The following is a 16,854-nucleotide window of genomic DNA, read 5'->3' on the forward strand; positions in this document are numbered from 1 at the left end:
TTTTGTAGTCTTGATTTTTGGGTAAGGGTACTTGAAAGTTTTTTGTTCTTCTCTGTCTTGTACGATTTGAGAGCTACCAATGGATATTGTTGAAACCCCAATGCTGTAACCAGTATCCAATCATTTCAATTAAATATTAAATGGAGCAAAAATATTTTGACGATATGCCAACAACAAAATTGTGCTTTGTTTTCTTGTTGCTATCCAACCTAAAACGTGCACAATTATATTAAATAATCTCTTGTTTTTTAATTCTTTGAACCTTAAAAACAGTTTTACTTTCAACCACAGAAAAAAAAGTCAGAGTAAATGGATACTTCTTTGGAGATGGCAGTGAAATGAATATTGAACATTCAGGAGTTCACTTGGAGTTGATGACTTCCCAATGTTTTGTACTTACAAGAAAGGTATTTTGAAAGACTCCATTAAGTATCCAATCACTAAAGACGGGCTGCAACCAAAAAAAAATAGATATCAAAACATATATTTTTGTGAAAGCAGGATGGTAAGTTTTAGTTCTCACTTTCCTCTGCCAAGTTCTTAATTCATTGATTTTTTACTTCGGACTTTTAAACAAGTTACTCTTGATGCTAACGCTTTGTAACAGACCACCAACTCTGAAAGCTTCATATCTTTTCCATGCAAAATGCTACAAAGATGTGAGTTTTCACCTAAAGATACAGAAAATTGTCAGCACTTTTATTCAGCAACAATTCCAGCCATTAATAATCCTTTCAAAACACTTTCTTTGAGTACTGAAATTTTTCTATTTTGCATGGGCGCATATACGTATTTTGTGAAGACTTTATTCGCTAAGTGACTATACCAGTGAGATCTGAGAACGAACATTAGACATATACTCCAGTCTCTTTGATAATTTGGTCTGTACACTTGATAAATACATGGTTTCGAAATAAGAAACAACTTACCTTCTTGAAAAACCCACACTTCCATGAACAAGAACCTTTCCCTGCATGCACAAACACTCATCAATGAAATGCTTCACCTGCCAGAAAATATGAAATTCCCTTTTACCAAAGTTTTCACAGAAATTATTGCATGTGAGTGTAAACCATGAACTAACTAAATGTACCACTTTATGCATCCTCATGAAGAAGAACCAATCTGTCAAACCAACCATATCATTATATGTTTTTATATTTCACTTTCTTTTCGTTATTTATTCTTATCCTTGTGTCTTTCGGAAGGTGAGTGGGGTAGGGGAAGATTGGGGTGGAATAAGACAAAACTATGGTTCTGTTCTTTGAGATTCTTTTCTCAAAACAATACTTCTCTGACACGAGGTATATTCTGCATCTTACTTTTCATACTGTTATCCAAAAAACATCATGAAATCTTTTTTCTTTATTCCTGTTTTTGAGATATTTGAACTTATCATGTTCAATTTGTAATTTTGTTATCAATTTTTAAGACAAATTGACAATAATGAATATAAATACCTGTTGAAAGTACTGAATTATGTTTTGTGAGTTCTTGTCTGCTATTTCTATTACAAGATACCTGAAACAAAGCAAAGAACATTCTTTCAGGAACAGGCCTAAAATTTATGAAGTTCATTAAATCATTTGGTGGAGCTTAAATCAAAACATTTTCAAGCGCAGAATACAATTGTGCAAGGTTTGATCCGGGAGACTTCACAGTAAGTTTACACTATAATGAGTTTGGAATGCACCGAGAAAAAACATCAGAAAGTGGATGGAGTATGGTACCAACTTTGAGACAGACACGTTTAAAGTTGACACGTCTTGCAGCAGAGGTGAACTTGAAGCAAACAGGTGTGATGTCATAGAAGCACCCTTACAAATTTCACCAGCATGTCTACAATGTGTTCGTCCATCATCAGTTCGAAAGCAGAGCTTCCCTCTGGACTATCCCTTGTAAGTATTGACAGTTTCAAGTGTATCTGGAACCATCTCTTGTTGTTTGAATCACAAATATGACCTCAGTATATTTGCTGAATGAGCCTTCTAACTTTAAGGGTGGTGGTAGCCTTGGTCTTTTAATAACAGCAGCTTAGAGTATATCTGACATCACCAGTGTTGAGGGTCTGTTCCCCACCCACCCCCCCCTTCCCTCCCCAGCCAAATCCCAAACAGCACAGTACATACTCACTTTACTTGGTCTGGAAAGTTTGGTTTGATGATTTTTGCTTCCATTGGGCATCTAACACAAACGATGTGGGTGATTCCATTGCCCTGTAAGTACTGCAACTATACATGTGGAGAAAGTGAATGTTAACCACTGATAGATTAACCCAGCCTAAAGTATAGGCTGAATATTACCCTGTTTCCATAGTATCTTTAATAACTGTGGGGTTTCAGCAAAAAGGTCAAAGATAATTACATTCTCTACAAGCTTTAATGCCTCACAGTGCTGACAACTTTCATGAAGTGTTATACCATGTTTGCCTACTGAAAGAAGGTACGTTTTTGCTAGCAGAATTTAAATGCCAGCGAATATTTCAAGTATATATCCTTATCTGACTCTTTCTTTCTTTCCTTCCAGTATATTGGTTGAGGGAGGGGGTGGCAGGGGATACCACTTTACAACTCACCATTGACTGACACATGCATTAGAATTATAAACAACAACTCATTTTGATAGATTTACTTCTCTTTACAAATAAGATGGCAAGTTGGAAACCTAATCAAACTAATAAGTCAACTTCTTGCAGTTTTTTCCCCCTCAAAATTAAACTTAATCAGCAAGTAGTAATGGTTGCATTTGACTCACAACAAGTCTATTGAACAAAAAGCTTTATATATAGTGGCTTGTAAACCTGCAAAGGGCAGAAACAAATTTTGCAAAATTATTAATAATTTGATTTTAATCTTATCCTAGATATGCTATAGTATTGCATCACATTAATTGCAATGGGAATTTGGTATTGGCAACTAACTATCACAAAAACCTGCTCTAACTATTTGGAAACTTCTGGTTGAATATTCTCTCAGGAACAGTTTAATTCCTACATACCTGATCCTTCTTAGCTACTGCATAGGGTCCAAGAAAAAGCCCTGGAATAATTTCCTGTTATGAGAAGAAGAAAACAGAGAACAGATTAATGGATGCAGAGAATTACAGAATCACACACATATTGCACAGTCCCTTGCATGTATGTTTTAAATGACGTATATTAAAACTCAGTGTGCAGTAAACTGATTTGTCCCTTGGAAGAAACTTATCTGCTCTTGGTACATTTAAGTAATTAGAAACAATCTGGTACTCAAGTTGATGCCCAAGTGTTGGAGTAAATACTGCTAATGACAGAAAAAAAATCGACTGCGCACTTTAAGTCTCCTGTTTCCGAAATAGTTTCATACTGTAGAGTATTTGTACCCAGTGACAGTAAAACCAATATTAAATCTACCTTTGGGGTTACGCAGCTCCATTTTGATGGAGGACTTTTAAAACTGATTAAAGATACTTTAAGAATATTACATGCAGGCAACGTGACTTCCTTGTAAATTTAGATTTGGCAAAACACCGATGACAACTTGGATAACATATCTTACATATCATGGTATCTTGGGCTTGGAAACATGCTGACATGGTGTACTGTTGGTTTAATGGACTGGACGACAGATGCTACCACAGACACTTTAAGTTTTGCTTTGTAACTTTCAACTTTTTGTCTCTTATCATACAGTATGACTAAAACAAACCTTAAATATGACTCCCTTACAAAACAAAGTCCAGCAGTTCACAGAATAGCTCACACATCTGTTTTTTACATGGAACTTAACATGATCATAAAAATTGCTATTGTGGTTTTTGGTCAAAGTTGTGAGAAGTCAAACTTTTATTTGAAGAGTATCCTCACCAAAATCAATATCACTATTAATTTTTTTTTTACTAAATATGTGAGATTTAGTACAACAATTTGCATTCAAGCAAGATAACATACCTGCATGTCTCTTCGTTTAGCATATCTTTTTCCAAGCATGTGCTGAAACAATGAAAAAGCTAATAATTTCAATATTCGACAAACTGATGTAAAATGATGTAAAATAGCAGTCAGCTGTAATGGCTAAAACTTGAAACTTTCAAGCATCTGGTTGTGTGCAATAGTTAAACTACAGTTTTTGGATACTACAGTGCACTCGCACCAGACTTACTGTTCTTGATTAAATTAACTCTTTGCACACAAAGTGTTACCATTAGGTCTTCATTAATCTTATCACTTTCTAAACATAGGACCTCAGTACAGAGTATCATTCTTGCAAAAGATGACAATATCGGAGGAAATAAATGTAAACATATAGTAAGATTCTAGAGGCTATCAATTTTGATAATTTAGGTTTAGTTCAGGATTTCCCAAGGGGCTTAGTAAGTTTAAGTAAGTTTACTGTAGTTAAACAGTCTTGAGATCCATGTGGTGACTGTGGATGGCTCATACCAAGCCTTCTCTTCTCCATAAGTGTTCAGAGAATAATGAGGCAGGCATCTACATATCACACACATTTTTGCTCCAAGGACCACCACTTAATATCGGGGAGGTGAATACACATCATTCAATTCAACATCACTGCATTGCAGCCCATAGTGAAGGAACCTGTTTTGAAACCTTTGAAAGAACAGAACTCATGTCCAATTCGCAACCACAAGCCAGAAATACCAAATACACAAAAGAGTCTACTCAAAAACATTGAAAAGCAGAACAAATTTCATGAGGTCAAGACTGGTTCCATATGTGGTATTGAACCAGGAACCTAATTGTGGGGTGGACACTCTCAATGCCACGTACATAACAACTTCACTTGCAAAAAGTAAAATTATTCACAAGCAAGTTCTATACAGCACCATAACAAACAGATTTTGTATATATCTAATTAGTCATTCCTAACATTGGCTCTTTCCGCAAAAAATGCTGCCTGAAATATTTTAATGAAATTAATATTGAAACTGTACTCTATATAGTTATTATATATATATATTAAAAGTAAACAGTAGTATCTTTTCAACCATAGGCCGAGAGTTGTGGTCATTTCTGTATGGAATTGAAATGGGTCTTTTGATGTAATCAAGTTTGAATGTAAAGATTACAATTTCCCTTTATGAACAATTTTTTAACTGAATCACACTGCTGTCATTTCAAATTTTTACAGTTGGTGTATCTTTTCCATCTAAGCTACCAGTACCAGTGCTCAATTGTCCACCTCACCAGTAACAGCTGGAAATCCTTGAAACTAGCATCACCAGAAGGGGTTGTTAGCAGGAATTTCAGGAAGGATTTCCAACCATATGATGATGTTTGATCTTACCAGTTATAGTCTGTTACTTTCTTTCACTTTAGATTTTCCTCGCAAATTTTGGTAGAATATTCGGGAAATTTTATAGTCTCGATATGTTTTGTAAAGGCAAAGACTGGTAAGTAGTATGTATGCCTAGCCTAGGCCTAGGTCGTCTAGCTTGGCCTGCAATACATTACTTGATTTTTCTTCCCTTTTATCGCGATTCGGAAATTTTCATAAAAAAGAAATTCAACTGTTCGCCACTCCAAGTTTGCCCCAGTAAGCCCTCGACTGCAATTTCACTTAGAAGTTAGACTTAGACCGGGCCAAGGTTAGACTAACGTTCACGTCTATAAGCTAGGCCTGACTAGCCTACATGCTTAAGTTACAGTGAGCCTAAGTAACCTTACTTATCTTAACTTACATCTTCTTCGTCAGTACTAGGAATGCTTGGGAAATTTGGATAGTGTGAAAAATCCATCATTAGTTCATACTAGATGTCTTATGTTCCTGCAGACGATTTGTGTGACCATTAAGTCTGCGTTTCCTGTCGCATAGAGTACTTGAACAGCAAAAAGCCATGTCTTGCATGTTTCCATTCACTCTTTCTCCAAATTTTTGTTGACATGTAGATTTAGAGCGACGAAATTAGTCAGGGTAAAGGGTGACGTTTATAGCTTCAATACCAGTATCCCAAAGTTAGACGGGCACAGAGCCGTATATAGAGATACGGCTCGGGACGGGCATACGTGGAATGTTGGTGTAAACCCTTACTCAACATAAGCAGAGACATGGAACGCGGAATGGGTCAACTTGAGGCGCCGTCCACTCATTTGTTTTAATGATATACGGTACCAGTACACTTAAAATGAAACGCTAAATACAAATTATTTGTTTAGTGATATACTATTACATTTATAATGAAACGTTACTTGGTAACACTGAATTTACGAGCGGTCAACGCAACTCGACTCTGTGATTGAAAAGTTTAACGATGTTTTATACAAGTTTGCTGTCACTCAAATGGACAATCTCTAAGACGACCATTTCTGAATGAACGTTATCTGAATGAACGGTTTCTGAATCACGACCATATTTAAGTCGCGACGGTTTTTAAGTCGAGACCGTTTCTGAATGGACGGTTCCCGAAAGGTTGGCTGTGCAGCGATCTCTAAGTGGACGGCTGCTGGCTTTTGAGAGGCGGCTCACGTTGACGTGGACGGCGCCTCACGTTGGCCCTTTTCGCATTCCATAACAGGGACGGGTTGACGGAGTCGGCAAGCTCATGGAAGTATTCTGCATGCAACAGCGACGTACTCTAGTAGAGCCAGGAATTTGCAAGGGGGGCACATTTTGTGATTGATATCGGGAGGGGTCTAAGTGGAGGGAGCGCCCCCTCCTCTTTGAGAAATTTGTCAACATTTGAAGGGTGTTACTAAAACGAATGACAATTGCGTTACACATCACGAATGACAATATGTTGTAAACACTAAAAAATTGCTTTGACTAAAACGAATGACAGTGAATGACAGCACAGACATTTGCTTCAACCGGATATCACAGTTCAGACTTCGTGGGTATATTAAAGTCTCGCAAAAACTTGTATCGGAAAATTGGGGTTAAACTCGCAAAAATCCGAGTTGACATTTTGCGACTGTGACCGATGTTTTCGGAAATTCTTGAGCAAGATTTTTGACTTGCCCTGTGGGATTTTTACCCCAAATTTGAAAAAAAATGTTGCTGTAAAAAATTGTATTTATTAACCCCCCCCCCCGGGCAAGGGGCGGTCGCCCCCCCCCCCCCAGCGGAGGTCCTTTTCCCCGACTGATCATAAAGGTGGGGCCTCTTCTCTCTTATCCCTCTTATCTCTTCTCACCACCGTCCTTCGTTGTCATTCGCTGTCATTCGTTAATGATATTTAATCCTGTACAAAGTCAATTGTCATTCGGTCATTCGCTGTCATTCGTTTTAGTTTGTCCCCATTTGAAGGTTCTTAGATGCGATCTGGTGCAATGTTTTGCCAGTTTCATCATTATCATATCATATTTTCAGCAGATTTGGTTTCCTGTTCAGTTGAATTATTTTACATGTTCTTTTACATATAATATCAGAAAGACAAACAAGGTGCTCTTTTACGATTTTTCCAGTAAGATGATTTTGTTTATTGTCCAATGTCTGGACTTTAATACATTTGACGGACTTTAATGATTGACAATATAAACTTTCATATTTTGTAGCAGAAATACACATCATAGTTATTATCAGATTATACGGTTTCTAATGTTTAGAGAATTCATTGCGCATAATTATGCGTCCTACATTGCATAACATAGACCCAAGTTTTTAACATTTTTTTCGACACTGAAAGGGGAGCAGTCTCTACCACTGCTCCCCTCCCCGTGGCTACGTCCATGGCGTGCATTCGTTTGCCGTCATATACATACAAGGCCATTGATGTCATCAATCATTCTACCCTTAAAATGTAAGGCGCTAATGCCAGTGTCTCGTTCATTTTAAGCATGATCTCATCGATATTGAATGTGCAGATTGTAGGGGCTCTTGCAGTCAGCGATGCTACGTTTCTCGGTCCAGCCACAACGAGAGTGTTCTTGAATAAAAACAAACGGTTTCTCCTCTCTCAGTCTCAGTTGATCAATTTACCAAAGACAGATACGGGCGAGGCAATTAACGTTGAACTTTGTGTGTATGTCAGTGGCACACTTCATGGCAATATAGAAAGATTTAACGTTTTAGTAGGCTCCATATATCCGATCATTGTATACTAGGAATACCATTCCTTCCCTTCAACGCAACTCACTGTGATTGCTTAAAGATGGGTAACCTGGTGGAGTATGTCCTTCCATTACTTAATATATAATTAATGGATATTCACCCGATTATTTGAGCTAGATAACTGCTAGCTTGGAGCGAACAGGCAACATTGTTTCAGAACGTAATAGTTTTATTTCAATAACCAACCTTCACTTTGAACAACTAGTTTTCTGATCACTTCTATCCAAATGAAATTCCTTGTAGGTCCCAAGTAAAATTGCAAACATTTGTTTTAGTTGCAGTTAAAGGTCAACTAATATCTTGCCTCCAAATTTAACCACCCTACACCTTTCTCAATGCTTCTGAGAATTCTAAACTCTCACACATTATTCTAACATCCCAGGAGGATCCTAGAGGTTTTATTAATTTCTTTATAAATTATTTTTATTCTTATTTTTGGCAACATGATTCTACTGCTTGAATACAATGAAGGACCTTGCTTTGTATGTAGCATATACCCGACTTTCATTAAATGTAATATATAATGTGGATCTGCTTGTGGTGATACTGTCGCTGCAATGTAAAGAAAGTAAAGGACATCTATGTTATAACCATTCACCCTATAATGTAGACAAAAGGACTCAAATCTACCAATCCTCGATGTAACAATGGAAATTATCACTTATAACAGGAATTCATCCTGAAGCAAGAATAGAACATTAGCTTTCTTTAACAATGGTCATCTTGATAAGCTGGATTTTATTACTTTTGAAGAACTCACACATAGACAAATGCAGAAGAAAGTGTGTATGGGCAATACTTTTCCATTGTTGGAAATATGTTATTAATGAGTCATACTGGTTATTCTCAAGTTACAAATATCAAATAGAGTTGAAATATCTTGACATTGAAAAATGCAACATACAAGACGGTGAAGAAAATGGTATCAAGATAGAAACATGCCAATATGACAAGTATAACTAAGGTGGCCCAAGACAAATGAAATATACCCAAGACTCCTATCGTATACGTTGCCCAAAGACACGGTACATGATGTTGTACTGAACAAAGTCAAACATAACCCACTAAAATCAATCTACCACAAAAAAATATATGCAAGAATTGTAGCAGGCCATATAAGGCTATAAACTTTAATTTGATTTTAAGAAAATCTTGGCAATCCTTGACGAAGTGAGCTAGTACAGAAGTCTGCTCTGTAGATCTCTGGGATACCCACACAAACAACATTCTATTCCAACCTTTGTAAGTTTGCAGAATGGATAGACCTTGCAAATATTTAGTCACTGCTCCTAAGTATGCAGCTGGTATAATAGATGAGCAATGACTGCACTTTGCAAATTGTACAGCAAAGAATTGTATCCTTCAATCTAAAACGTTGAAAGTACTTTGGGGTTCTCAGCATTTATCAGTGTTACATAAGTTGAACCCCCCCTCCCCCCCCCCCTGCCAATGAACACACATAAACATATGTACACAATCACCCCAAACAGAAAAGTTAAGGATATCCAACTCAGGAGCCAAAACCAACTCTGACTGAATTTCTTCTACTCAGGAGCCTCACCAACTCAATAGCCAGGACCAAGTCTGAAATGAACCTCTCCAACTCAGAAGCCAAGACCAAGTCTGAAGTGAACCTCCCAAACTCAGGAGTCAAGACCAAGTCTGAAGTGAATTTCTCCAACTCAGGAGCCAAGACCAAGTCTGAAGTGAACCTCTCCAACTCAGAAGCCAAGACCAAGTCTGAAGTGAACCTCCCAAACTCAGGAGTCAAGACCAAGTCTGAAGTGAATTTCTCCAACTCAGGAGCCAAGACCAAGTCTGAAGTGAACCTTCCAAACTCAGGAGCCAAGACCAAGTCTGAAGTGAACCTCTCCAACTCAGGAGTCAAGACCTAGTCTGAATTCCTCAAACTCAGCAAAACAACAACCGAAGGAAAATATCATATAGACAGGATGATATTGCAAAAGGAAACATCTATAACGGTTACATAATTAAATTTGAAGTGGATGGGATGCCTGCACATGGTGAAACCCTCCACCCTCCCCCACACCTTACTGAAAAGGTACAAATGTATTTCATCATAGTATCATAGCGCCTTCAATAAAGGAAATGATATCAATAAGAGCAGGCTATCTCTTACAGGCAAATCTTTGAAAACTGACATCAAATTCCTCTGTACATGTTTAGTCAAAGAAAAAATACGAAAGACTGACAGACTCCCAAACACCTTTTCCCCCATTTTTGGGTGAAAACCACAGATTACAGCTCACTGTTTACATACAAGGAGTTCTTGAAAACGTTTGCCTTGGTTCTATCCTTTGTTGTAACTTCGCAGTAGAGATTTAAAAATTTGAAACAAACTGTCTAAAGCAAGAACAGGAGGAAATATTGTGTTTTATAATACATCTCTATAGATGTTCCTTCAACACAGGGACATACAATAAAAAAAGAGCTCAAAAACTCATTCTGCTATTACTAACAATTATTAATTGCTAATATATATAATAATATTCGATCTAGCAAATACTATAGACTTTCCATGCATTGCAGACACAATAAAGCAACAGTTTGCATTGGTTTTACCAGTTTCCAGAAATTCTTTCATGACTGTCGTTAGGTCTGCAGTAAAATATTTCTGCAAAGACATAAATGTTAGACACAGTCCTTACCTTCCATTTCCTCAGAAGATTAGCAAATATTGAGAGACTTCAATTAACTCAAAAAGTTGACTAGTCAGTTGCTTTGCTTAAATAAGCAATTATTCGAGCAAATGGAAGCCTGAGTAAATGCTAGTTTAAATACAAACAATTCTTTTAGTGCAATTTAAATTGAAAACTGTTTAACTTTATTGAATTGAAATTGGATTATCCTCAGACCAAATCATCTTCATATTTTCAACCCATAATGCTGATTCAGGATGCATCACCAATGATATCTCTAAGCATAACAAATGGATTGAAAGGTTAACTTACTTACAATCTGAGAATTTAGCTACAATTTGAAGATTATACAAATTTGAATTTCCTTCAACAGAAAAAGAGAATTGATAATACAATAACCTGAAACAAAATGATCATCATTTAGAAGCTTGGGAAAAGAAAAGATCAGAAGAGAGAGAGACATAACTACTTCCTTGTATCTCTTTAATTACAAAACTCAATATACTGCTACAAAACAATCACCCAATATGAAAGCAAATGTACATATCAATAATTTGAGGTTTGGATCGTGTTTTTAACATCTTTAGGCAGGACAAATTTTTATGGAATATTTTCTGAGTGTCCATCGGACTACCAGGTGTTCCTATTTTGATTGTACAAACATCAAATTAAGGTTTTCTGACAAAAAATAGTGTAGCAAAACAATGAAGATTTACTTTATTTGTACACTGTAGCAGAGATGTGTAGGTTTGGTGAATAGAACATCCACTTTGGGCCAGTAAAACTACCATATGAGTAGTACATTTCATAGGCCTACAATTACCTCCAAAAGTGATTGAGGTTGATGCAGTTTTTTTGTTATTTGACCTATTTGGGGGTATTTTAGTAATAATGCAATCTGAATTAGATGTGAACAATTAGTTTTCTACCGGTCAACCATGGCAGCTGATTTTTTACAAACAGAAACGTGGAAGTCTTTGAAGGCCATGAAAAATTTGCCCTGCTTTAGGAACACGTCCAGGTCATGCTTAAGTTGTTTCCACTCACTATAGGCAAATGAACACAAACAGTAATTAAACCAGAATAAGAAGCCTATATTTACGAATCTCCAACAACCTTAACCTGCATCTGTTGATGTGTCACTGTAAAGACAACATCTGGTGAACATACCAGCAGTAAAAGACCTGTTGAAAATCAGACACCATGATCAAGCTCTTAGGCGTGAGCTTAAATCAAAAAGGTGAGGACTTTGCAGATCTTTTACCTAGCTTAAGTATATCACCTTCTGCCCTGAATCTTATATGCATATGAGACAGGGCGTCATATGAATATCTCTGCTAGCCATAAGAAAATAAAGAGGATTTGTTACAAGATCTGAAGTTCTGGAGGCACTAACACCTCAATCGACCGAGACAAAACTAGCAAAGTACCTTTCACTACCTGCTGCTTCCAAGAAGCTGTCTTGAATTTTGACAAAACATATCTGTACATCTAGCATGGCACTCCGTTAAGAGGAAAGAGAAACTATTTAAAAACAACCAAAACATGAGCAGATGTATTTACAAATACTATATCAGATGCCAACTCAGAATGAAACACAATACAAGTAAAACTTAAGTTTTTCAGTCAGTTTTCTGCAATCTTGGTGAATTTTTTTTTTTTTTTTAAATATTACAAATGAACATCATTGGGTTACACATTTCATCTCAAAAGTCTTTCTTGCAAAAGTAATTAAGGAAAGTATTAATTTCTTGTCTTTATTTTCAAGAGACAATTATTGTCTTGGCTATTCTCATGCAGTGCTACACAAACTTATTCAGAGCAGTTCTCAAAATGTCCAAGAGGTGAGCTTTTTTTTTCTTCTTTTTTTTGAATCTCATTGAGCTCACCTGTTTCTGTCGATAAAAGCAGGTTATCAATGTAAGGGTGCAGTAGCAACCAATAGTCCACAAAGACTAATACAAATCAAAAGTACCCTAAAAACCCCTCCCCTCCAATTTCTACTGTCCCTTCCCCCATCCCAACAAAACCCCATCCCCCACAAAAACAACCCCCCCCCCACCCTCATCCACCACAAAAAACCAAAGAAAAATTTATTCTCAAACTTCCAAATAGGTATAATATCTTAAACTAGTTTGAAAAGGGACACAGTAGAAAACATTTCCAGGTTTAAACACGGTAAATAATATCTGCTTTTGTAACTTAAATTTCAAATATCAATCACAACTGCCAGAAAGTAAGAAATTATGAAAGAAGAAAAGAGAATTACAAAAACAACAGAAAGCAAAATAGGGTAAAATATATATCGATGAGCTTAAATTAGACTTCATCCATGTGGCAAGGAAGATATGATCCATTTCCTGAACATCAATATCAACCATGCTGGTAGGCAAGAGGCCTCATCACATCAGACACATCTTTACTAGCTACAGGAAGAAATATCCCATGCTGCCACTTTTTCAGTCCATTTTACTTCTTTCAAGATTGGTGACCAACTCCTCTTCAGAGTCATCCATCATAGATAGAGCTCTTTAATGGAGGTAAAGAACAAATAATTCAAAAAATTTTGTCAATCTCTCTGCTAATGAATTTTAAAAGAAGGGCTGCATGATCTGCCAGGTAGATGGGGTATGTTCACAGGGGCCCAAAAACTCAAAGGGCCCCCAAAACTCAACGACCCCAAATGTCACAGAGCTTGTATGAGTACTTCTGAGTTAGACATATTAACGTCCCATTTTGGGGGTTTATTACTGCAGAACTAAATTGGTTGTGAGGGTGGGTGGGTGTGGGAGGGGTGGATATGTATCTTGCAGGTTTCAACACAATGCTGCCTCCTGACATGGGGATTTTTATTGAATCCCATTTTGATGTCAATAATGATACATTTTGGGGGGCTAGATTCTCCAAATGGGTTCATTTAACAAATATGACAAAGTTGAATGCTTGGTATCACATGATATGATGATGACCCATGTTGTCATTAAGTCTTTTGAGCCTAGTCTCAAGTCAGTTTCAAGCCTCCCCAGGTCAAGCTTCCCCAGGTCAAGCCTCCCCAGGTCAAGCCTCCCCAGGTCAAGCTTCCCCAGGTCAAGCCTCCCCAGGTCAAGCCCCCAGGTCAATTCTCAAGTTGTCAAAGGCAAGTCTCATGTCAAGACATAAGTCAGTTTAGTTAAATCCGAGTATCAAGTCACAAAATAATGCGATTCAAGTGCTTTAAAAGTTGCCAGCACTGGTTATGACCTCTGTGATGAATTCACTTGCATTTGCATTGACCTATTCTGGTTAGAAATGAAGTTCACAAATAAAATTCCCTTAAAGGAAGGTAAAAAAAAAAAAAAATACATGAATAAAGGAAAGGCGAAGTTTCAGTATTACTGTCAGAGATATCACTGTCACTTGTAAATACAGATAAAACCTAACCAAAAGAGAAAAACTTAGAAAGTCAAGATAAAGCAAGACTTCAGAAGAAAAGGCATTGAAAAGTACTTACGTGTCAGCTATTGCTGCTGGAATATTATCCTCAACCCATTTTAGGTCATCAGCAATTTTGTTGACAGCATTTTGAGGGTTGTCCTTCTTCAGATTACGCATTGTCATACCCTCTGAAATGAAAAGGTCCATAACAAATTAAAATGAGAGGATGTAGAGAAGCAGCAGAAGGCAAGTGAATGTAGAGAACACTATAGCAAAATTTATGATACAAAACACAAGAGGACGAGGGATGTTGAAAACCACGATAACAAAACTGCCGTAACAAATACAAAAGAAAAGGTATGTAGAAAGTGCAATAGGAAAACTGATGTGACAAAGAAAATAGTAAAAAGAAACAGCTTTGCCAAGATGTGAATGTATTAGACAACAGTAGCCTTTTCCGGAAGTTTAATAGACACTTTTGGACCAGGGAGTATTTGGTGGTCTGTGACTATTTCACATACATGTAATGGATCCTTCACATGTGATGGTAATATGTTTTTTGGGGGGGAGGGAGGGGGGTGGGGGAATCGAGAACCTACCATAGGCGTCTGAGAGCATCGGTTCCTTACTCTCTTCATCTTGTTCATCCTCATTATCAATAAGAGGCGAGTAGGCATACCGTTGGTTGTTGACAGACGGTCGAAACAAAACCATCACGGCCACCAGTATCACGCAAAACAGAATATGCCAGAAAGCATCATCCAACCACAACTCATGCCACTTCTGAACACATATTAGAAAAAGAGAGAGAGAGCTTTCAATTCATTACTCTAGGTCGGTGAATATTATTCAAATGAACTCTCAGTATATGCTGACACTTCTTCTACCACTGTATTGCATTTTTTTTCCCTCTCTCAGTATCTTTATTACTAAAATTTTGGGCAATTTGTAATATGTTATAAATAATAATTTGCAATCTTTTTATCAATTTTATCAAAATAAGGCACATCATTTTCAATGAAACTGCTTAAAATGTAAAGGCGATCTTTAACTGTTTACAAAGAATATACAAATGAAATAAAACAAAAGAAAAGGTGGATCTATTCATCGAAGAATTTGGAATTAACTCACCGTTAGGCAGTCGTTTAATCTATGTGTCTTTATTGACCAAAAGAAGAAGATAATCGACAAAGCGACACACAAAAGTAAAGTGTTGGTGAAGTGACGGTAGAGCCAAAGTTTGGTGTCATTATTACGGAGACGCAGAGTCCTGGTGGTGTCCACAAGGTTCCTGAAGATGTGATGCAAGAGTTAAGGGAAAACTGATATTATTTATATATAATTCTTTTACAAGTAGTATTTTGTGTAAAAGTAAGTTGGCCTGACTTTTTCCATCCTGGCAGGCCAACTTACTTTGACACATTCTCTTACACAGGCTCTCTAGTGGATATGCAAGTTTGCTAACAGTTTTATTTTATTTTGAAGTGTAGTATTATGATTGAACTTTTCAAGTTCCAAATCTCCCCAAATTCTACCACCTCAGATAGGTTTACAATTATTGCATTAATTCTATTTATGTACTACTTGGCTCAAATTATGTTTCGATTCTTGGTACTAAATGGCACTAAATGACTCCAATGACAGCTGTCTATGTACAAAATTGACTTTGTATGCAGTTGACATTTATAACAATCATAGCAACTAAACAGTCCCCACTCAATCATTTAAAATGTTCAACAACACATCGATTTAAACTGCCATTGTTCTGTCGAACTAGTCACCACAGATATACCAAGTTTCGTGACAGAAAGTTTGTAAAAGGATATCCACCAGACTAATACAGCATCCAGCACAGAGAGGGGAAGAATAGCAGCCATGCTGCGTTCATAAGTCTAGGAAAAGAACAAAAAAAACAAACAGAATGCAACAATGCATTGTGGTTTCGATGATGTAACATGAGCAGTTTTCTTTATGAATCTGACGTAATGTATAGTGAGGGTGTACAACATACTTGATCTACGTAATACAGTGAAAAGCAGTGTGATGTGCAAACAACAAATGTACTATTACAGAGGCTGTCCTGAAATGACCAGACCTCAACAACAGACTTCTTGTACTGAATGTGATACATCAACATACTAAATATGACATCTAACCTTGCTGAAATATTGTGTAAAACATGGTTTTAACAATTTGACCCTTGGTGAACTCAATGGACACTAACCTACGCCCACATTAAGCTTCTTGTACTCAATATAGTACACTTACATACCAAATATGTGATCTGACCAAGCTTGCCTTGCGATATCATGTTTAGAATGATTCATTAGTGTAAACAGACAGGTAAGAGGGGAGTGAAGTAAATGTTTGGCGTTTGTTGACTTCAAATGACCTTTGACCTCCACCAAAAGCAATAATAGGCTCCTTAAATTTTATATGGTATATCTACAAACCAAATATGAGATCTGTCCAAGGTTCCATTCTTGCAATATCATGTTTTCAAGATTTGCACCATTTGACTTCTGATGACCCCAAATGACCTTTGACCTCCACTAAAAAACAACAGGCTTCATGTAATTAATGTGGTACTTTTACACACCAAATATGAGGTCTGCCCAAGCTTCCCTGCTTGAGATATGGTGTTTAAAGGTTTTCACAATTTGACCCCTGCTGACCCCTGCTGACCTTTGACCTCCACCAAAAACCATAGGCTTCCTGTATTCAATGTGGTA

At 37.0% G+C, this 16,854-nt stretch overlaps 2 protein-coding genes across 40 annotated transcripts in view; both read right to left on the reverse strand.

Moving 5' to 3' along the window:
• Positions 1-5,914, reverse strand: part of LOC139971428 (serine/threonine/tyrosine-interacting protein B-like) — a 10,508-nt gene extending 4,594 nt beyond the window's left edge. The window contains exons 1-7 of the mRNA XM_071977856.1: positions 5,680-5,914; positions 3,929-3,970; positions 2,998-3,051; positions 2,134-2,231; positions 1,461-1,521; positions 930-1,006; positions 401-451 (exon numbers count right to left, since the gene is read on the reverse strand). Of these exons, the coding sequence (XP_071833957.1) occupies positions 401-451; positions 930-1,006; positions 1,461-1,521; positions 2,134-2,231; positions 2,998-3,051; positions 3,929-3,970; positions 5,680-5,739 (443 nt within the window). The 5' untranslated portion in view covers positions 5,740-5,914. The remainder of the gene's footprint in view (positions 1-400; positions 452-929; positions 1,007-1,460; positions 1,522-2,133; positions 2,232-2,997; positions 3,052-3,928; positions 3,971-5,679) is intronic.
• A 2,921-nt stretch (positions 5,915-8,835) lies between these two features.
• LOC139971429 (transmembrane protein 87A-like) overlaps positions 8,836-16,854 on the reverse strand; it is a 33,961-nt gene continuing 25,942 nt past the window's right edge. For all 39 annotated transcript variants that reach the window (XM_071977899.1, XM_071977892.1, XM_071977896.1 and 36 more), the window contains 5 exons: positions 15,947-16,014; positions 15,254-15,419; positions 14,722-14,905; positions 14,199-14,310; positions 8,836-13,237 (listed from right to left, as the gene is read on the reverse strand). In XM_071977899.1, coding sequence (XP_071834000.1) covers positions 13,168-13,237; positions 14,199-14,310; positions 14,722-14,905; positions 15,254-15,419; positions 15,947-16,014 — 600 coding nt within the window. In that variant the 3' untranslated portion in view covers positions 8,836-13,167. The remainder of the gene's footprint in view (positions 13,238-14,198; positions 14,311-14,721; positions 14,906-15,253; positions 15,420-15,946; positions 16,015-16,854) is intronic.

Source organism: Apostichopus japonicus, chromosome 8 (genome assembly GCF_037975245.1).
Source record: "Apostichopus japonicus isolate 1M-3 chromosome 8, ASM3797524v1, whole genome shotgun sequence".
Taxonomy (NCBI): domain Eukaryota; kingdom Metazoa; phylum Echinodermata; class Holothuroidea; order Aspidochirotida; family Stichopodidae; genus Apostichopus; species Apostichopus japonicus.